This window comes from Chelon labrosus (assembly GCF_963514085.1).
Source record: "Chelon labrosus genome assembly, chromosome: 2".
Taxonomy (NCBI): domain Eukaryota; kingdom Metazoa; phylum Chordata; class Actinopteri; order Mugiliformes; family Mugilidae; genus Chelon; species Chelon labrosus.
In genome coordinates, this window is record NC_140338.1 from 18,852,429 (window position 1) to 18,875,250 (window position 22,822).

The 22,822-nt window shown below is 42.5% G+C and overlaps 1 protein-coding gene across 1 annotated transcript; it reads right to left on the bottom strand.

Moving 5' to 3' along the window:
* Nucleotides 1–948: 948 nt before the first annotated feature.
* usp53b (ubiquitin specific peptidase 53b) lies at nt 949–18,906 on the bottom strand. The gene is made up of 15 exons (XM_084561965.1): nt 18,495–18,906; nt 18,099–18,259; nt 16,794–16,886; nt 16,573–16,707; nt 15,990–16,103; nt 15,804–15,886; nt 13,808–13,913; nt 12,539–12,685; nt 12,137–12,286; nt 11,893–12,055; nt 7,672–8,611; nt 6,042–6,103; nt 4,560–4,638; nt 2,742–3,580; nt 949–2,604 (listed from the first exon to the last, which is right to left on the bottom strand). The coding sequence occupies exons 1-15, from the start codon at nt 18,586–18,588 to the stop codon at nt 2,528–2,530; spliced, it is 3,243 nt and encodes a 1,080-aa protein (XP_084418091.1). The 5' UTR covers nt 18,589–18,906; the 3' UTR covers nt 949–2,527.
* Between the last annotated feature and the right edge of the window lie 3,916 nt (nt 18,907–22,822).

Below are 22,822 nucleotides of genomic sequence, written 5' to 3' on the forward strand. Positions count from 1 at the left end.
TTTAACTGTAGACTACAGTGCATGTAATGCATGCAAGACACAGGATGTATTCATACACATACAATAACTCAAGTCAGGTGCTGGAAAGAATCCTGCACAGCTGTCGTACGTTTAGGTTCAGCGCGCAGCCCGGGAGGCGGGATGCACTTGCTGCTTATATCTCGTATATTTTTAATGTTCAGGGTGAACTGCTGCGTAATCTCACACATGATGGTGCGCACGGTGTCAGAAATGTCACTGTTAGCATTGCAAAGGTTGTTTTTTTTTTTCATAAGATCCTCTGTTCACTTTAATTGCACTCCCTCGTCCAATAAATGGGGTTCACTCAAGAAAAATAAAAAATAAATGTTCCACCGAAAATGTCAAGGCACTGTTGATACAACTGAAGACACAGCATTCAGGATGGGAAATACAACTTGAGAGAAGTGAGACTTCCTATTTTTACATCATGAAGAAAAATAAACAACAGCAAACACACAAGAACCATGTGAAAACACTTATAATAATCTGGTTAATATACTTGGATTGGAGCTCCATCTATATTCAGTGAATACATCTGATATCTTTAAATAACAGTGATTTATATTCACCGCATCACAAACAGCCTGTGTAAAAGTAGCCTAGTGCGTGTCACTGTGTACCGTATCACTGAGAGATTACTGTTTAATTAAATACAGCTCTGTTGCACAGACGCCTGCTTTTTCTCGATTTGAATGAACAAACCGTGACAAGCCAACGCTCTAATTAAGTGTTTAGGTGTGATTACACACACATAAAACTCTAAACGCTATCTTTTGGTGTCAGATAGAACAAACACAGCACATTCAGTGAGTAACAGTGCTCAGTGAGAGGAGTTGGGAAACACCTGGACAAAGGTTAAGAGATAAAACTGCGTGGAGATATATTTATAGAAGGGAGAGTGTTGAAATCTGGTGAATGGAAAAAAACATTAGTTGAAATAGGACCAAAGAACAAAACTGAAATGTATATATATCTATTTTTTTTTTTTTTTTGTGAATGCATAGTGTGTCTTTTTTTTCCAGTGCATTGTTGCCATCAAACATCATATTTAAACTGGGTGCATCACCAGTAGTATGCATTTACGAGTGACTACGAGAACAACATTCAAAGTTTCTAAATCAATCATGGTTACAAATTGCTATTTGATAATTTAATTTATTACAAGTGAATAAAATCCAGTAGAATGTTTATTGGACTCACAGTCCAGTATTTTCATGCTCATGCTGAAAGCTGTACACACAGCTAGTATGACATCGTAAAGGCCACATGCAGGTTTCAGAACATTATTTTGTATAAACATGAATTCTCGTGAGCTGACTTGTACGGTCAGTAAATAATGTGTGAGATATATCAATTACATTGGCATCATTGTGAAAATACCTGCATATACAGACCTGTTTAAACCTGCCTACTTTAAGAGGAAGACTGGAAAAAATACATTTTGACATCACTGTAAAGTACAAGAAGAAAAAACCAGAACCAGTACAATAGGTAGAATCCACAAGATTGCATGATCGCGTGTCGTGACCCACATAATAGCCCGAGGGCTGCCCCACCTACGGCTGAGTGACAACATTGTGTGGACTGCCAGAAAGTGTGAACGCAGTCATGAGAAATCACACTGTGATAAACCGAGTGGCGCGCAATGAAAAAAAATGGCAAAATATTTGCTTTTCTTTTTTTTTTTTTCTTACAGTAAATGATACGGAGCAGCCCGCGGTCATTCATTAACACGTAAATGTTGTAAAACAACTGATAAATCAGTAACTAAACAAATCAGTAACTAAACATGATTAATTGTTGCTGTGTGTATTCTCTGGCGGCATACTGGAGCCGCCAGTGTGCATAAAGTCAGTAAGCTGCCCAGGTATTGATGAGGATCATTTCCAAACTTACTACTTTGACAGGTGGAATTGGACAAACCTACAACTGATGAGGCAAACCTTTATTTGTATAGTGTTAATAAAATGACATCATTATAATCTGACAAAGTACCTTGATAATATATTTCCAACATGCTGTGATTTGCCCTCGCACTCCATTCATTCAAGTTTGTATAAAATCTGTACAGACCGCAGCATCGTCTGTGGCTCATCATAATCCTTCATGCCTAACTGTAAATATATTTCTATATCTTCAGTTCTGCAGCACTATTGCACAAAAAAAATTTACATTTATATATATATATATTTTTTTAAAGTTGACATAAGGTGATAAAAAGAATTATAAAAACTTAAAACCGATCTGTGCAAACTGATTTCGGTTAAAACTAAATCCTCCCGCAGCCACACTGTGGAACAATGGAAGATATAGGTGATAGTTGATAATCCGTCAAACAATGCATAACAGCATTTAGAAATAGGGTTTACTTATGTGACAAGCTTGCATAAATAAATTCCGCTCAGTTTGGAGACGTCCAACCTTCTGAACATATTTCCATGCTGTAAACTCTTTGGCATCCAGTTAATACTGTCCGTCCGTGTAAACAAAACTTACCGAGTAACACTCATAAAAAACCACGCTCATCCAGTCCTTTGGCTGTCACTGGGTTCCATTTTGCAGTGGGTTTATTGCTATTATGGCCTGCGAAGAAAAACGAAGACAACAATCCGGTTAAAAATACATTTTATGACACCAGCCTGCGCGGACATTGACAGCGAAAAAAACAACTGGCTATTGTCATTTAGTCCTTTCCACAAAACGTTTCTACGGAGGCTTACTTGTTTCAGGTCTGGGTTTTGGCACGTCTTGTGAGTGTGTGTCACCGGGGAGTGTGTGGCTGTTATCTCTCCGCTCACTTGAAACTGCTGTCCGTGGCACCGTGGCGGAGAGGACAAGAGGCCTCTGGTTGTGGTACTTGAGACGGTACGTCTCCGTCATACAGTTATCCACATTAAAGTATGTTGTCAGAGAAACCTCTTGAGGCGGCACCGCCTGCTCCACTCTGCACCCGGATAGTCTTTCCTCACCTTCACACGACGACGGTGTGCTCCTCTCCGGGTCGGAGCCCGACTTGGAGCTTGCATCTGAGAAGGTGCGGAGGCCCGACATGTCAGGCTTCCTGTGAGGACTGACGTAGGATGTGGACGGAAGCCGAGGGCTCAATGGAAACTGTTCTTGAAGCATCCTGGGACGAAACACAGTGTAGCTCGTTTCGCCCTGGTGAGGAGAAACCCGCTGGTTGGGCCGAAGGTGAGGCGACCCTGTTGTACCGAACTGACGCTGGCTGTTCAGCTGGAGAGGTTCTGCGGTCACGTTGCTGGATGGGTGGTATGGCAGGGTGATAAGAGGACACTGGGAGTCAGAGGCGACGGCCTCGCTGTTACTGGAGAGGTAAGTGCTTTCTCTGTCCTCGGGCTCGGACAGAGCGAGATCATCGGAGCTGTTCCATTCTGAGCTGCTGGTTTTTGTGATGTGCCTCAGGGCTGTACTTTCTCCACTGTGCCCTCTGCAGTTTGTTAGCTCCTGCTGCTCACTCTGCCTGTTATCTGAACCAGCGGAGCTCCTTTCTGAAGACACTGCTTTTCTGGAGGTGGTGGACGTGTACTTAGATTTCCGTCTACAAAAACAAAAGACAGAGAATGATGAAAGCTTATATTTTAAACATTATGGCCATTCATATCTACAAAACCTTCCTAAAGGGTCATTTCATTTATTTCAGTCTACTTCCAGTTAGGTACTGTGGCTCTTTTGTCTCGTATCAGTTGTAGAGATTCACAGAACTGAGGCATCACACAACCAGTGCAAGCTTCCTGCAACTTTTCAAGCATCTAAGAGTTACATCCAGGGAAGCTGGCCTAATCACCCTGCTTAATACTGCTCTCACATGGTTTTATTTTTGGATATGTTACATAATTATGCTTTTTTTTTTTCTCGGCTACCATTGCAATCTCAGTCCAAAGGGAGAAGGAGAATATAACCAGATGCTTGTGTTAATTGCTTACTTTCACGTAGCATTTCATGTATTCTTACCATATGGACAGCTAAGTGTTTGTTCTAGTCAGCCATCCGGCACATTTCCAGAAATAATAATAAAAAAAATATATATATATATATTTTAATAGTTATGAGCACATGTTTATTTCCGGGTTGGGAATCAGCTGGTCTTGGTCTGTCCAGCAAAAGTTTCCCTGTGGAGAGCCGTGAGTGCAGGACCACCACCAGTATCCAAAGGTACGCTGTCTTTCCTAAACTGTTCTGCCGCCTTCCTGCCTCCATGCTTTTTGCATCGTCTTCCATTTCATTCAGCTGCTTGTCTGGTTACGGCAGTGTGGATAATTACGTTCAGCTATCAAACCGAATGACTCACCCTGATAATATTTCGCTTGGTAATTAGCTACTGCTATTAGCTTTTCAAGTTTCCTCAGAGGGCGGCACAATGGAGGTGAGTCGAGCTCACGCATGCAAACAAACCGGTGCGTGCAGATGAGTAGGCAGAGTGGATTACGTCAGACGGCGAGTCGACATAAACCAGAACGGGGCTTTAATTGTACATATTGAAACGATTAATTTAGGTAATTCACAAAAAGGAACGTTACCTTGAACCGGGACTGCACTTCAGATGTGAATGAGAAACTTGGTCGTGGTTCTTTCCCTGAGGTCTGGGTTGATGTTTACCTATATAAAAAAATTGGAATAAAATGGTATAGTGAAAGAAAGAAAGAAAGAAAGAAAGACAAAGAAACAATTAAAATATAATATTGTCATTAAATTTATAAATACATATATTGAGAATATTTAAAAAATACAAATGGTAAATAGCAGTCAACTTTCAGGAAATGAACTCTTCTGCTCTTTTCACCACTTTCAAACCTATAATCACCACACAGCGAAATGGACCTCCTGTACTGAAGTCGGTGGTGTTAACTAAATTTATTGCATACATATTTACATATAAATATATCCTGAGATCAGGACTTAAATGTCACAATTCTCAAATGCACAAATTAATCAAAAGTATAAGACAAAGTTTGAAAGAGACCAGATTATCTTCATTATGTCTGACTAAGAAGCTGATGTCCTCTAAGGACACAAGGTGGCAGCAGCAGAGAGTAAATCTCCCTCTCAGACTTTCCCACAGCTGGATGAAACAGTCGGCGTGCTCACTCTGTGCACCGGCACAGCGAGAGGCAGCGTGCCGCTGAATTCCTTCCCTTTAAAAATAGATGTGTTATTTTTTTCTTTGCTGTTGCCCTGGAGAGGTCCATGCAAGGATAAAAGCTTTAGCTGTTGGTGTTGGAAACACTGGCTCTAGATGAGCGTAGCCCCCGATAAAATATCAAGAGCAGCACACTCGAAGTACAGAAAGATATGTATGACAATGTCAGCAGCCATGTCCAGCTGTGCCATCTGAATGAGCTTTGTGGGATTACCATCAGATTAATGCCCGCGCAGGGCCGACTGGGTGAAGAGGTTAAATAAGACGATCCAAGCTCAGAAATCAACCCTGAAATTAATCTTCAATTACTTTAACGTTTTCATTTTCAGATGCAGAACGTGCGGCTTGTTTTAAGAACAAGAAAGAAAGAAAGAAAGAACGAAAGAAAGAAAGAACGACAGAAAGAGGCACATGTCTACCTCTTGTGGCAGGCACGTGAAGTTACCTTCTGTGGGGCACATGAATGAAAGACACGTTTTTCACTAAACAGAAGTTGCTGAAAAACCCTAATGTGTAAATCTTGACAAATCCCGGCTGTATCACATCTACTATAAGACTACATACGTTTTCTTCCCTGTATTTTTTTTTCCTAGAATTATTGTAAGATTGTAAACCGTGACATGTTCTATTATGACCTTAATCCTCTCTTTTAATTGTCACATTACATTACTACACACATGTCACACTGCTACATAAAGCAAACCATGAGTTTATGAAATATAATACAGCCCAAAAAATGACAAATAGAGTTACAAATAAGTTACAAACAGATATTTCTTTGTGGGTAATCCACATCCTGGGTCAGCTAAGCCTTTGCTGTACCAGAGAAATCCGAGGAAGCTCTTTAAATCTCAGAACTTACCGTTGTGTGAAGGTGAGGACATTACACTTGATGTTGCATCGCCTCCCTTTTGATGCAGCTGGCTGAAAATGAAGCACGTTTTCAGTTTAATAGCTGAAAAGTATTTTAAAAAAAGTTAAACACACGCATAAATGTTTCATTTTAATACTGGGATTTTATATGCAGTCACTGAAAGTTTGGCAATAGTAAGCCTTTAATTAAAGCACAATTATTCTAGGATGTCTGTTAAAGTTGTAGTACACATTAGTTTTCTGTTGTGCATCATGTGTACTCTAGAGGTCATGACAACAATGGACATACAAATTAGACCCTGGTACTCGTTCCCTTTACATGTAAAGTTCATAAACACCTATAAGAGTAAGACTCTAACCTCAGATTATTCGCCAAAAACTCCTCTAATGTTGATCATCAAGAGATGAACTGAGGGCATTTTAATACAACTGCAACTATGAGCTGCCTATGGTAAGTTAGTGGCCAGAGATTTCACTGGGAGGCAGCTGACGGTCAATTTGCAGAACAAATTTGTCTCAAAAAAAATATCAACCAATCAGAATACAACATGACTATATGTGAATAAAGTGTGGACACATTGAGGGGAACCAGATAATCAAAGATAGCAGCCAGTCACTTAAGTACAAATTGCTTGTTAAGCGCATTGTTAAAAATGTGTTCTTGCTGTCTGGTGTTTTCACAGCTGAGAAAAAAATATATAAATTTGAAATATCCATGCATGAAAAAAGTCATAGCAATAGGGCTAGGTTTAGACTTCTGCGTCAAATAGACCCTGCGCACACTCTAGCACCGCAACTGACGTGCACCTCCCCAGGACTATGCAGCGACGCAGACTGCAAGAGCTGTGATCGGTCCGCTTGGTTGTAGCGTGTTTCCGCTAACGTCAAAAGATGAAGATGGTGCACCTGCACTCTCATAGACATGTTTCTATAAATATTGTGTGACAGACCTCACACTGACATTGTCAGTCTGACAGACTGAGACCAAACTTTGACCCATATTGCACATGCGATAGACTAGCATAATCTTGTTGCACAATCTAGCTGTACAGTTTAGGACGGTCGCTGTGGCCACCTAAGACAAATGCCAGCACTGTCAAATAGGGAAGGATTTAGCTTTGTTACACAACATAGACCACATAGTTTTAATGTTTCTGTAGTGTGTGCGTGTGTGTGTGTGTTCCTGACGCACTGATGTTATATGTAGTACACAGCATTTTAGAGGTAATGCCATGGGACCAAGCAGTGTGTCGTATTCAGACCAGTTTAATCCTAGTTTCCAAGGAAATCAAATGTCTTTCTGAGTGATGCATGTACTGCAGCATCATCAAACATGCTGAATCTCAGAATAGCCAACTGATGGAAGGCAGAGATGAAAAGCATGGCTGCACAAACACGCCTGTATGTACTAATGTTTCATTTAATTTGCTAACTAACGAGGGATCTTTGTGTTACTATGCTCTGTTGTTAAGTCTGAACTAGTGAGAAAATACTAACCCAGCTAATAAATAAGTCTACTGTGTTTTACCAAGGTGGCGTGAAGCAGACAAAATTGTCACTCAACTGTCTGACCTCCCATTTATCTTTGTGCAGGAGTCCATTGACAGTTTTTCTCTTACCTCTGCAACGGAGCCTCTGGTGTCGTTCTCTGGTCTTTAACAGCGAAGCCATCGACCCCAGGCGAGTCAGGATTGGTGGAGCCGCTGCTGAGCCTATCACTGCTCTCATAACCAGACTCTGTCCTTTGAATGGTCCAGGTGTCACTGCGCAGCAGAGTCTTGGGGCCACCCTTGAGCCTGCCGCCCCTCTGCTGGCTGGCCTTGCTCTCAGACTCCACAGAGCTGTGGCTCTCGGTCTCGTGCCGCTGTTCGTCCTCGTAAATCGTCATTAAGCACTTCTGTTTCCGGTCTTCTCTAGTTCGTACGTACTCCCGCTCGCGGTCTCGGCTCGGCTCAGCGTGCGCTCGCTCCTGGGACGAAGGCTTGGAGCACCGCGGGGCGTCCTGTTGCTGCTGACGGCGCTGCTCCAGTTCGTTCAACACAGTGTCCACGTTCAAGACCTCCCGGATGGGTCTCCAAGTGGATTTGGACTTATTGCGGCTTCCTCCGCTGCCACCTTGTTCGTGGCAGCTGTCCTGATCATAGCGACCTGGGGAAGTGTTGGTCCTCCGGGCATGTCCACCAGTCTGTGTACCGAAGGACTGTCCTTGTGGCTCCTGAGATCCTCTGCTTGATGACTTCTCAGTACGTGGATAGGTTTTTGATTTTTCCGCAGGAGGCCGTGGCCCGTTTTCTGGTGGCGATGAGGATCTTGCATGTGCCATGTCTAAGGAAAGGAAACATATTCTAAGTTGTGCTTGTATGGCTTTGCTTTGTATCATTTGTATCGTGTTAATCATCTCAAAATAACTACAGTACAACGTGAGAGAGGCTCTACCTTTGTGCTGAGATGTGTCAGTTCGCCGATGCCCTCTGTCCTTTTTAGATGTTTCACCTGGTCTCTGAAATTTTTCCATAAAAGGTTCCTGGACTTTATTAGGACTGCCAAGTGGATGTTTCACTGAGGGGGAAAAATATCAAATGGGAGATGAGGGAGTTCATCTATAATACAATGCAGAAATGTGATAGTTCTCCCTTTTTACCAGGGATTTACTCTAGCATGAGACATCAGTGAATAACTGCTTTAGACTCTGCAAAAAGACATCGTACCACATGACCAGTGACTTTGGGAAAGTAAATTTAAACTAGCGACAGAGGGTTGGCCACCCATCTAAATCATTTTTGACTTTTTGTAGCTGTTGCGATGCAGCATTCTCCCTTTGCATCTTCTTGCAAACGATGCACGAGACAAATTTGAAAATAGAAAATATGCACAAGGAACAGATGCTGCATCATTAACCCTCGTGTAAAACACACACCACTGCGACCACGTCCGCCAACCCTGTGGTGTGTTTTCCCTTGCCTCTGTAGCAGGCAAGTCACATGTGAAACAGCGAACATCTGCCTTCTGACGAGCATCTTCCTCGTCACATCTCAAGTCATTTGCAGGTCAAGTCACTTTCCAGTGCAATTTTCACCCTTTGCTGTTTTGTTTCTATTAAGCTGGTAGCAGACTTCAAGAATCTCCTCTGTATTTGAGTATTAAGATCTATATATATAATAAAAGGCAATGTAGCAGTGCAATAGTTCAGAAACAGGTGAAGGAAACGCTCTCTAAAATGTCATAACGCTGCGTGCGTCTGCATGGCGGCTGGATGTTACAACAGCGGTGAGCAACAACAGTGACTAAGCTGTAGTACTATGGATTTCCAGTTTGTTCACGTAGCCTGACGCGGACATTTAAGTAGCTCAACTGAAAAAGGATACTAGATTTTGACAAAGTGCGTCTTACACATCTGCCAAGTAATTAACTAATGCACACTTCATCACGTTGCCTCAAGTTGCACACACACACACACACACACACATCCCACAACTATGTGCTGCAGACCCAATTAATACTACTTCATTAAACATCAAAGTGTAATTCAACAAAAGAGATAAGAATAAATAATGCACATGATACTTGCATCGTTTCAAAAAAGAAAAACCGAGCCTTATTTGACTGCATTACTTACGCTCATTGTCATAAAAACAAGAATCCCGTCCCATGCCAAAGTATCTGGGCACCACATTAAAGCAAAACAATCCATCTAGACCGGCGAGACTCTATTGCCAAAACAGCAAGCTGATAAATTAATGGAGGCAAACATCGGAAAACGTCCAGGGGAGGAGTGAGAGCCGTGCAGCAGGAGCATGAGTGCGTTCGGCCACAGCGGCAGGGATTAGGGTGGGAGGCGTGGGTGGTAATCTGCGTGCAACAGAGGCATCATCCACATGTCAAGTTCAAGCCAGCGCACACAGGGGCAGGACAATCTTTCGGTCTGCGGTTTAACAACACAATCCCAATGCAAACCGTAACAGCAAAATGTGATTTGAGTGAAATTATCGCCGTGGGAACTGATTTAGTATTTCACTTGATGATACTTTCACAAAGACTGTTAGGGTAAGACTGTTTGAACCATGAGAAAGGGATTTTTGGAAATGACATTAGTACACAAAGTGATCCATGCTCTGATCCCTGTGTGTCAGACATATTCCTATAAAACTGCTTACGTGGCTAATGAAAAATAAATATTCCACCAATATTCCTGCATCACATGCATCAGGATACGTCCACAGTTTGCAGACTGTGAGCGTGCAAATACAACCTCCGTCTTTCATCCCTTTTTGGAAAAGGTAGATGTTGTGATATTTCCGCACATCCAAAAACTAGCTGGTGTTCAGATTTTTCATGATGGGTGTGTTTCTCCTTCTGACCAGAGATGTGGGGTTTTCTACTGAGCATACAGGACATATCTAGTACAGTCTGGCAAACTGTTAGCTACTGCTGGTTTTTGTTTTACCTTGCCACCGACGCCTTAGTGCTTGATTTCAGACTGGGTTCTGGAAAGCATCTTGAGACAACTGCTATTGTTATCGATGCTATGTAAATAAAATTAAACTGAAATTAAACTGAAATTGAGATTCATATTCAAAATACACTGTGTACATCTAAGACTGAGCTTATTTAATAACTACCACAGTCGGGCAGTGATGTTGCTTGTGATGTTGCTTCATTTTCTCAGCATGGCTATAAAGTTTTCTATATTTATTTTCGTCTCAACATTTGCAATATATTTTCAACATTATTTACCACATCAGTCTGCAGTACCACTGTAACTTGTTCATAAGTAGTGCTATCTATAGTGTACTATTCTCCACTTCTGCTAAAAGTATGTAAAATCTGGATCTTGCAGTTTTCAGCTTGAACAAATATTTAATAAATATTTTTGCTTATTTGCAATTTCTTACTTTTTATAAAAAGTGCATTGTAATTTTTGATCTGTTAGCTGTCATTTGCTCGGCATTAATGAAGTTCTATCTCAGACTCATTCAGCTTCACTCTCGTAAAGAACAGTTCAGGAAATCCTTCCTGCCGTTTGTAATAACGCTGAACAGCAGCTCACCTCCGCGTGACAGATGAACAGTTCTGCAGTTAGTTCACTCTGTTACTACTTCGCACTCATATTACCATTTTTGCACAACTTGCACTACACACTGTTGCACCTCTTGCACAAAATACTGTCTATTTAGTTATTCACATACTTACTACGATCATACTTCTGACTGTACTTCGGTGCACACGGAGAAATAAATAACACTGACCATCTTGTGACAATTCAATGTTGTGCTGGGACCTGGCATTCATCTGGATGTCACTTAGAAATGTACCATCCACCTAGACCAGACCAGGCACCCCCACCCTATATCAATGACACTCCTTGATGGCAGCAGCCATCCCCAGCAGGATGCAGCCTGACACAACAACTCAAAAAACATGAAGAACAGCACAAGGTGTTGACCTGGCCTCCAAATTCACTAGATCCCAAACTGATCAAGTATCTGTGGGATGATCCACAGAGTCCCCTCCCCTCAACCCATAGGCCCCCACTAACAACGTTCTGTTACCAGACACCACAGGACACCCTCAGAAGGCCGATGTCCATTCTCTGATGAGTCACAACTGTTTTGGAGGCACAAGGGAGACCTACACAATATTAGGAAGGTGGTCATAATGTTATGCCCGATCATTGTATCTTCATAACAGTTCTAACCATCACATCTGTGAATCCATCTGTACATTACGCCATAGTAGTTGATGTAATGGTAAAAAGTTTTGAAGCCTCTGCATCTAATTAAATACTCAGAGGGTTCAAAGAGTGCTACAGATTCACAATAATAACCGGAGGACTCTCTTACCATCACCATTTACTTGGGCTTTGTACCGGGGGCACATGGTGGTCTGTCTCGGCGCATCTTCATTAGACACTGGACTTCCCTCAGGGTTGGTGTAAAACAAAAGAAGCGGCTGGAAATGTCCCCTGATACATTTAGAGGCAACGTCTTTCCATTTGGATCCGATCTGGGGGGGAAAAAGAGAAAAGTGTGATAGGTAGCAGACTTTTAAAATGGGCCAAAGCGGATTATTGGCAGCCGTCCTGACCTCCTTTACAGTAGCATCATCAAAAAACATCCATTTTGAAGATTTGGTGTGATAGGCAAAAGCCGAGTAATGTTTACTCGCAAAACAGATCATCCCCACCAGATGCAGCTCGCTCCGTTTGGCATTTTCATCAGTGACACGGTTGAAAAGCTGAAAGAGAGCAAACTGTTTTGAGTTTGATCGCCGGGCGTTACTGTCTGCCAGATGCTAAATCCCACGAGAATGATTTTTGTGCGTGTTGCCAGTTTGAAGATTACAGCGCACTGATCTTCATTTCTCGTATATCATAACCAGACAAAATGAAATTGTTGAAAACGGCGATCTGTGTAATTGTGACTGCTTTTAACACAACTGGAAGCAAACAATATGTTCCCATTTGTCTTCTGCTCAGACAGCTCTTACCCCACAAAGGTTCAAACGAGGGCCGAGGGACCTAATGACATCGTCCGTGAGATCAGACTGCTCAGCATCCCATACAAAACCAATAGTCACGATCTCGGGACAGTTCATGAGGACACGGCGGATCTTGATGCTCTGACCACAGTCACTCTGAAAAATATCAAGAAAAACATGCAGAGGTCAGTAATAATAATATCAGTGGACAAACTGCAATATACACAACAGGTCTAAATAAGCAACCTTAGGAAAACATAATTACACTTACAAGAAATGAGCAAAAATACTGGAATCGAGACGGTAGCACCTGGCCAGTGTCACCAGGATGCAAAATCTGTTTTACGTGCACTATTAAGACGTCCTGTGGTAGAAAATACTTTCCAATGAGCTGCTAACTTCCATTTCCAACAAGCAACAGTTTGTCCTAATAATACAGGTGTAAAATCAAGAGGACACAAACCAGTGTGAGCAAGACATAAAACAAAACTTCAGCACGTTGCTGGAAGGTGTCATTTGTTTCTCAGTTTTGTCCGCGGCCAGCTCCTCCACTTATATAACTCTCACTGACAGAGTCTCACCACTGAAAAGATAAAAGTGGGTTTGATCGTTTTCTTTTTAGCAATAAATACATTTGCAAAAAGAAAATGCCAAAGCAGAAGGTCGTGGCTTCATCTTTCTGTCTCTGATATAAATAAATAAATTCAAGTGAAATAAAACTTGTGAGGCTTGAAAATGTCAGGAATACTGCCAAAGCAGAAAAGAGCCAGAAAGCGTTCATCATTGAGACAATACAGCAGATTGAAATTTCTTTGGAAAGGGAAGCAGAAGAATGAGAAGAAGAAGAAGAAGAAGGGGAAGGGAGCAGAGCACTCAGCTTTACCAAACTGATGCAGACTGAAAAGGGAGACAGCGGTAGCAAATACAGATGAGAGAAACACAGTGGATAAGCCCTCACCGCTATTTATATCCTAACACTAGTCTGGCACCGTCTCCTTCCGGCCGCTTCAAGTGCAGTGTCACAGCGGAAAGCACAGAGTGTACTCTGCACTGTTTGCAAGAATAATTTTTTTTTTTTCTGTCCATTTTACTGCAACAGGCAAAACTGTTAAACTGAACTCATGAGTTGTTCGTTAATAGCAAAATCTGCATTCAGACAAACGGAGGGACTAAACTGAGTAAACATTTGCTGAACTGAGCCGCCACGGTCTGTCGCTGTCTAATTCATTAACGCCATGTTTAAGAACAAAAAAAAAAGACAACTAATAGGAAACATACCGGGCAGCTCCGGAGGTCACCTGTGTTGTTTGCCGCCTGCAGCAGTTCTCCGAACATGTCCGACCTCAGGCGTTCATTCTTCCCCAGCGTGCGGTCAACCTGTTGGCTGTGTATAAAGACAGAGAGTGTATTAATGATAAATCAATCTAAGAAGATATTTGCACCGACATTTACGGCCTGCAAATGTTTCCAACACAACAACATTGATAATAACAGATAAAAACTGTGTCCCAAGTAATTAATAAGGAAATCTCTTAAACTGGGTCACTTTATAAGGCGCACCCAGGCGATGCAGTACAAACCAATACAACACACTTTTCCTCTTGTTTTTGTAAATTGGGCTATGAAAAACATTTTAAAAAATCCTCTCCTTATATTACGACTGAGTTCAACACCACTACTAATTACTGTACGACTTCAATTAGAAACATCCAAACACATTTACATCACTGTTTAAAGGACCATTCATTGGGACAAGAAAAGGTGATCAAATCTAATTTTCTCCAATTACAGCTAAGTATCTGGTCATTACGGCTAAGCTGAACTTTGTGCAGCACGCCACAAACGCTGCCAACAAAGGTTCACTGCCCATCGCTAACGCAAAGCGCTTTCTCTTGCTGCTCTACAAAAGTACAATTCAACCCATTCTCCTCTACTGTTCCCCTTGTTTCTTCTCCATGTTAACTGCATCCAATAGGAACAAACTCATACGCAGTACACACACGAGGTCTCCAAAATTACTGGCCTCCTCACACCCAACAACATTTCAGACCTCAACAACAAAGGCGTCACACGCGCCAGAGCACGCACCGTAACACATGACCCCAGGTGCCGCCTCTACCCATTCTTCACACTGCTCTGGTTGCAGATACAGATCCCTGGGCTGGAAATGGGCACGTTACAGCAGGTGTTTTGTCCCCTCTGCCATAGAGGCACTAAACAAAATACCCCGTTAACTGTACATAGGGGTATATAGGTGTATAATATAATGTTTCAAATGAGTCTAAATGTGTATATGAATGTTTTCTGCATATATGTTTTCCTCACAGCCTCACATTGCTCCGTACGGACAACACATTTCCTTAAAAGGACAACAAAGAATTATCTATTTATCTAGTCAAGTGACTTTCAAGTGTGCACCAGCCACAGATGTTCCCAACAAAAACTTCCCACCAGTTATTTAGGACTGAAGAAGCTACTTGGAAAGGGGACAGAAACCAAACAAGACTAATTTGCCTATCTTTCAGATTTTATTTTTTTGTGAGGTAAAAAAAACAAAAAAAAACTTCAAATGACAGTTTTTTGCCAAATTTTTAACAAATTCTTTCAAGGTGGACATTGGACACACAAGCATGGGTGTCCGGTGTCAGCGTCCATTAACCTTTGTCCACTAAAACCTAATCAGTTCATCCGTCAGTACGAGTGAACATTTCTGCCAGATGTGAAGAAATTCTGTCAAGACATTCCTAAAGTATTGCGTTCACAAAAAACGTATTAACAGACATCCTGAAAGCATAATCCCTCTGGTCATTAACTGCTGCACATGAAAGGTGTCGAAATAAATAAGTCAGGATTCTATATGAGCCCACAGAAGCTTTGAAAAAACAATCTTCAGGTGTCAAATCCTGAACATACAGTACACCATTCTTCATTTAATATCCAAGAGAATGAAAACTTTCCCTTTTTTTAGAGTTGAAAGACACTTAATTCAACTCTCACACACTGAACACATGATCTTTATGCAAAGCACTTCATCACAACAAAAAAGACACCTACGTGGACCTTCTCTGGGTGAATTTGAAGATCATGCAAAATAAGCAGAAGCAGAAGTACTCCACGTATTTAAGAGACTCGAGCTATGGCCGTAAAAAAACAGGAAATTAACCACAATCTAACAATTTCTTGTTTAATGCTTTGACATTTCAATCAGGATTAGCCCTCTGGCCTGATTTCCGTATCCCACTTTTAAAGCCGTGGCAGCCGGTCAAGTACTCACCATAAAGCAGTGGTGGAGACATAATGTACAAACTCTGTGAATGGGTGTGGGTCTGAAGAGGCACCACAGCAGCGGCACACGAACTGAGGAACGAGAAGCTGTGCGTTATTTTACAGTGTCCTTTTTCATATTTACATCTTAGTTAAAGGCAGTATTATCATTAGTACTATTATAATTATTAGCTACCTGCTCGTAAAGCATCATTGCAAACTTCTGATGGGTAATGCAGGATTTAGAGGAGCAAGCGTCAGTTGCCGTGTCTGAAACGATGTGAAGATGAATCCGCTCCAGGATGTTTTCCTAATAGAAAAAAAAGAAACAGACATGCAGACAGACACAGAGCCACACGGTTTCACACACATAAATTGAAGGATTATCGGTTTAAATCTCCCAAATTCTGCTTGACTAAACCTCGGTGTGACATGTGCGTGAAACACCTCTCTGAGGTTTGGATGCTGCATCAAAACAGCCAGCAGCATTAGAATAGAATAAAAATTTGCTGTGGGGGGGATGTAAGATCTAAAGTCAGTCTTAAGTAATTGCGTCCACCACTGTTAGTTCAATTATAAAATAAAAATCGACAGCAGCTTAAGCAAAAGAGAAAAACGCGCCTTGACACAGAGCCAGAGCCACGTTTTAACAGCGGCCCCCTGTTTCTTCGGTGTCGCAGCGCAGGAGGATAAATAGCATTATTCACTTCACAGCTACTATGGAGAGGTTCGCCGAATATTATTTTTGATTAAAAGCCAAAGGCACGGTGTCAACGTACAAAGCACTCAGCGGCGTCATCCATCAGGCCGAGCTGGAAGCGCTGCTCATCCTTAAAAGTTTCAGCGAGGGCGTTCCTCAGGCTGTCGGAGGGGAGCACGCGCTCTCTGCTCTGCTGGAACTGGCTGAAGATACTCTGAAAGAGACGAATTAACGTTAGCTCATTTGCGATAACTGATCAGCGTCTTTAGAGCAAAGAAACTGCACATCCGCACGCCGTACCTTTAAAGCACAGAAGATGCAGGCATCGCCGAGACAGAAGTGACCTGAGAGCTGCCTCAGACTTCTCCTGAAAATGTCCAGCTGCCAAAGCACCTGTGAAGGTTTAACAACAGCATTAAAAAAAACTGCAGCTGAGATGTTTTGTTCAAGGATGTCACAAGCTCTGTGTCCTGTTTATATTAACGGGAATATAAACACTGGATGAAATGATTTCTTGTGATGTACAAAGGTTGCTAGTGCTGCCAAACCCAACGAACAGCCTCAGTCAACACTTCAGATTTACTGTTCCAACCGAGGTGGTAAGGCAAGCCATTTTTATTCCAGTTATTAGTGGAGCGTCAGTGTCGAGGTCACCGGGGGACTCCTCACACACCGACTTACCGAAATAAAAAAGAAAATGGATAATGGCTGAGGATCTGGATCAAATAGACAGGATTTTTCAGTTCAGCATTAAAACCTTGGGGTCATCTCAATTTGTCTTGGTCTTCTTCTTCACTTGAATGAACTCAAGTTAAAATAAAGCTGGGAACGTCTTCTTCTTCTTCTTCTTCGGTTACATTTTCCGCAGATCTGACCGTCTGCAGCGAGCAGCACCACTTTCCTACAGTAAAAAATATTATATTCCGATTAATGTTTTCATTTAGCATTCACGTAAACGGTTCAAGCCGGAATCTCCAATCTGAAAGATTTCAGCTGGACTGAAGAAATATTGTCCATGCAAATGTAGCCACTTGCACCAAAGTCACCAGCGACGTCTCCAAATTTTCCAGCTGTTGAAATAATCTCCCTGATCGGTTTTGGAGCAAACCGAACTAGGCTGCATAAGAAGGTGGCGGTACAATCCGCATTATGCATGGCCGCGATGATCAGAGTAGAAGAAGTTCAAGCAGTGAGCCAGAAACAAAGTAAAACCTTGAAGAAGAAGAAAGAGAAGAAACGAACAGCGTTGCCTATGACGCCCATGAGAGAAAAATGGAGAAATGGCTCGTACCGGCCAGATTCTGTCTGATAATGACGACAAAGAATAAAATGATCAAATGCACGCAGCGAGGAGAGCTACCACAGGAGACTTGTCATCTTCACTTGAAGCAATTTTGCCATTTCCAAAAACGTTCTGATTTGACACTTGGTTAAAAATAACTTTTCAGGATTAATGAGTCGGACGGAAATGTGGAAATGTTTACAGCTTGTTAGTTTGTTGAAGGATTAGACAACCGTGTGATGATGTTTGTGGAACAACAATAGTTAAGTGTTTCTTCAGTAATTTGGAATGAATCCATATTTCAAGACGAAAATGGTTCTCACCTGAACGGCGCTGTTCAGGAAGCAGCTGTTCTGCCCGGGTTCATTCAGCAGGCCCTTGGTGAGCGCCAGAGACAGCATGCTCCCAGGCTGGTAGGATTTCTTCAGGCCTCCTCCAGGCTTTTTAAACATCTTCACCCATGCCATGGAGTTAGAGCCTGCAGCTGATGAAACGCACTTTTCACATGTTGTGTTTAGCATTAACATTAGCAATGAAGGCATTTTAGTAATTGTTTGGAAATATGTCATTTTGCACCTTCATTTAAAATGAGAAAATAATTGCTTACTCACTCAAACCCCTGTAAACTGTTACTATTTTTGCAGCGCATTTGCATTTAAAGGCGAAATTCAGATCATCTTGGACACAGTGTTCATCACATGCTGAATCCTGACATCTACCTTCTCCAGAGTTGGGGGGAGACTTGCTGCAGCTTGACATGCCGGGACGTGGGAGCTGGTGCGTCGGTCTAGCCATGGGCTCCATCCATTTCATCCCCACGCGCCTCCGGAGCAGTTCCCCGAACGCATCGCCAGGATCAGCCACAGGGCAGCTTTAGCCATGAGCTACTGGACATTGAACGGCAACTGGACGAAATGTGGGAATGGAGGGAGAGGATGAGCCGAAACCATACATACATACATGTGCTGATGCAAGTCGAAGGCAGAGCAACATTTGGACAGTTTTTAATACAGATGGTTTTACGGAGAATAGGCGTGGCGTTTTAATCTGATGGCATAAATACATTCTGAGAAATGTTCAGAAACTATTTGATCCGTTTTATTTGAGCTTGACCCAGCTACTGCTTCACCACCGCAGAACACCAAATAAAACACAGAAGCTGAACAATTAAATAACAGATTGGATTTTTTTTTTCTTCTTCTATAATTGTATCATCATTTTTTTTAATTAAAGCCAAAATGATGACACATAACTTAAATAAAAGTCTCAGCTCCACCAGCTCAGGATCAAAACACAGAACTGAAGCACACACTCAGACAACTGTCCAACATCCAGCATTAAATGGTCATCTGATCTCATTATATTTAGATGCACAGTCAGATATTTAACATTATTAAATGCTCACACATGTATAGTGGGTCTGAGGACTGAAGTAATGTGCTCCCAAACTGAATTGTTTTCATACAGCCTCCACTTGATCTCAGTGCCCACATGTGTTTGTGCACCGACCCCTCTGACACCATGTGATGACTGTATGGGCCTATACGGTCTGATATTAGCGCCCGCGTTCGCCGTCGAGTTCATGAAGAGGACATGCATCCTCCGCTGAGGCGGGATCCGACGACCTGAGTCTGCGTTTTCCCCCCCGTGTTCAAGCCCGCAGCAGCTCCGACGGGCGCGCTCCCCACAGCAGGAGACATGCAGCCAGCGTCACGGCAGCATCACGGTGCGCTGCTGGCTGCACACGGGGGAGGGAGCCCGCTATACGCTGGGATAAATATGCCGCAACTTGCGTTCACGCGTTGAGAAAAACAAACGCTCCGCACTCACCTTAGAGGGGACGCCAGCAGCCGCCTCGTCTCCACCGCAGGCGCGCAGCGGTCCAGCTGTCAACGCGCGAATCGCACGACTTCTCGGCGAATCCTGCGAATAAACCTGCCTAGAGAGGACTGCAGATATGTCCAGCCGCATGTAACGCACTATCTGTGCAGCATTCCCAGCCCCGCCGATACGGCACACATGCGGCAGCCCGAGCCTCCGTTTGTTTCCGCACAGGACGGCGTTATCTCACTGGAAATGTGTCCCTCTCTTTTTCCTTTTTCTTTTTTTTTTTTTTTTTTGGTTCAAACGGAGCCGATGACGGCCTGTGCCAGAATGTCCGACGCGGATTAGTGATGTTTAGAGACTTGAGAGGTCAAACTCCGCCCCTAGTGTAGCCTCATGTGCACTGCTGCTGTATCTTCAATCCTTGCATGGCAAACTGGCGGAAGGTCAGACTTCCAACTTGTCATGATGATGATGAGAGAAGGCATCACATGACCGCACTGGTTTCATAATCATGCAGCACTGTGGGGTCTAACCCCTCTGTCTTTTTTTTTTTTTTTCTTTTTTGTAAATGCTCTCCCTCAAACGCCAAATATCACAACACTTTTTAATGTTTTTGAGTCCGAGTAAAAAAAAAACACACCGGCCAAAACCATCAGGCTCACTGCTGCAAGAAAACACTTCATGTCTAACATTTATTTTTTTCATCCAGCATTTCAGATGTTTAATTCCACCGGCTCTATCTGCCTGTGCCACTCTCATGCTGCAGTAAACAGGACATGGGATCACAAAAAAAAAAAAAAAAAGAGAAAGAAAGAAAAAGCGGGCCAGATGGAGGGCCTGGCAGGGGAAAGCCTGCAGAGCTGAGCAGGTTATAATGTAGACAGGAAGAATTAAAGAGGCCGATGGTGCACGCAAGCTGGAGTCGGCGAAAGTGAGACTTGTGTGTCTTGTACGTAGAGAGAGACTGGTTACACAACTTCACGGTGTAGTATGTAAGCAGATATGTCGTAAATTAGAAAAGACGGAAATGAAGCTGATCTGAAAAAATAAGTATCAATGCATCAAGCAGGTGTAAATTAACTGTATTAAAAATGTGTGTGTGAGAGAGAATTGTGAGAAATTTCCCCTTGAAAAGAAAAAAATATACCAGATCTTAATTAACTTTCTGCATTTGTATATTTTCTTCACAGGAATAACATCAGGTTTTAACGCACAATATGGTGCCACACCATAATATACTAAATCCATGCATGTCCCACTATAAAGATTTGGCCTCTGACGTTTAAGCACCTGTAAATTTCATAGCCAATAAAATAACTAGCATTTGATTTTTTATTTTGTGTCATTTATTTTTGTTATTTTATTTTTCAGCTGATTTGCTCTCAAAATGCCGCCTTCAAATGTTACCGGTCATCGTCGAGGGAAGTTGCGAGCACAAAATGCTCGGCGTAAGTCACGAGAATACCGCCGCTAGACAACTGTTGGCGTCTGGAGGCCGCCGAGTGACGACGTTACAAACCGGCCAAGTGTTGCTCATGTGCTTGTTGATGTTATGTTGTCTCCCATATGAAAATGAACGGCTCTGCGTCGTCATCTTCAATTGGAAATGACTAATAGACATTTTTTTTGCAAGTAGTTTATACAGCATGACTGGGTAGCTTAATGTAATAAATACAAAGGTACAATGAAAGGATGAGGCCATTGGGAACATTAACATTTTCCTCAAACCTATTGTTAAATTACAAAGGAGTAAATTAAGCTAAATTAAACTGCATTAACTTAATATCCTCCTCCTTCATATGAGCTGGTAAACACCATTTGAAGGCAGTTTAACAAAAGGGGACATTTACAAAAAGGAGGAGTTGAAGACAAAAACAAAACGAGGCTTTTAATATTCTGTGTCAAGAATAAAGATGCTGAGAACACAGAGCAGATCTTCTCCTTCATCACTGAAAAACGACCGTACATCAGTGAAAGTGACAAACTAAATAAAGCCTCTGACTAGCAGGCTCACGGTAGACATCTCTTCCACGGGTAATGTTGGCTGGAATCACGAAGAGAGACAATGTTGGGACATTAACTGTCCACACACCTCGTCCTTTCAGACCCTTAAATGTGTTATCCTGCTTCAGAGGCCCTTTTCTCATGCATGTAACCTTTGAATCTCTTCTTGACCCCTGTATGTCTATGTGTCTATGTGTGTGTGTGTGTGTGTTTTCAGATGCAAAAAAAAAAAGTCAAAGTGGGGGCTGCTCCCACGATGTTCATGAGCTTCTGTTCTCACTTCCTTTCTTTAAATACATACGTGTCAGTGAACCCCGCTAGATCGTTTACATCGCTGTATGCGCACGTGCGTGATTTTGTGCATGGACAGAATGCGTGTGTGTGTTAGATTGTGTGTCTGCAGCAGCATGCGTGCCAGCCTGTGAAACACACGGAGCAGAGCAGTGTTGATGAGCTGTTACACTGAGTGGTTCTCGCTGGTTTTCAGTCCAAGAGGAAAATCTGTTCGGGAATATTAAACAGACACATATTACTCTGTCTCCCAGTCATGGACACAACTATTTCAGTGATGCACTGCTGCAGGCGCGACTGCGAGAAGCTGTACCCGCAGCGGTGGCCTTTAGATTTGTGCCACGACGAACAGGATTCATGGTAAAGATAGCGGTGTGAGGCGTGTTGCATGTGTGCATAAATACGAGAATTTCTCTGACCCTGCTCTTGAGGACATTACAAGTATTTTTCCAGTGTAATGTATTCTGAGACGTTGCTCCGGCAATAACAATGAAACCTCCCTTGGGACACTTGAACAGTTCTCAGTATTATTTATAAAAAAACTAAACTAAAAAAACACGGCTTCTCATTTCTGCTCCTGAATGTAGCACAGCTGTGTTTTCTCCTGTCGATCTGTCGAACTCAACTCAGATGTTCTTAAGGTTATTTTGGGAGATGTCTGTATCTCATTTTGTTCTTCTCCAGTCGTGTGCAGCACCTCAGCCTCCCTGCAGCTGTTCCTGATATGGTTTTCAGTCTCTGGTCGCCCAAAACTTACGTCTATACAAGAAGGCTTGCGCACTGAGATCAGATGTCAGAAGGTGACGCCATTAAAATGTCACCTGCTGTCATCTCATATCACGAGGAACGAGTGAGAAAATTCCTAAAAACCTCTTACCACGTCTGTAATGAAAGAATTAAAAGAACGTTTCCCCCTGTGGCTTGT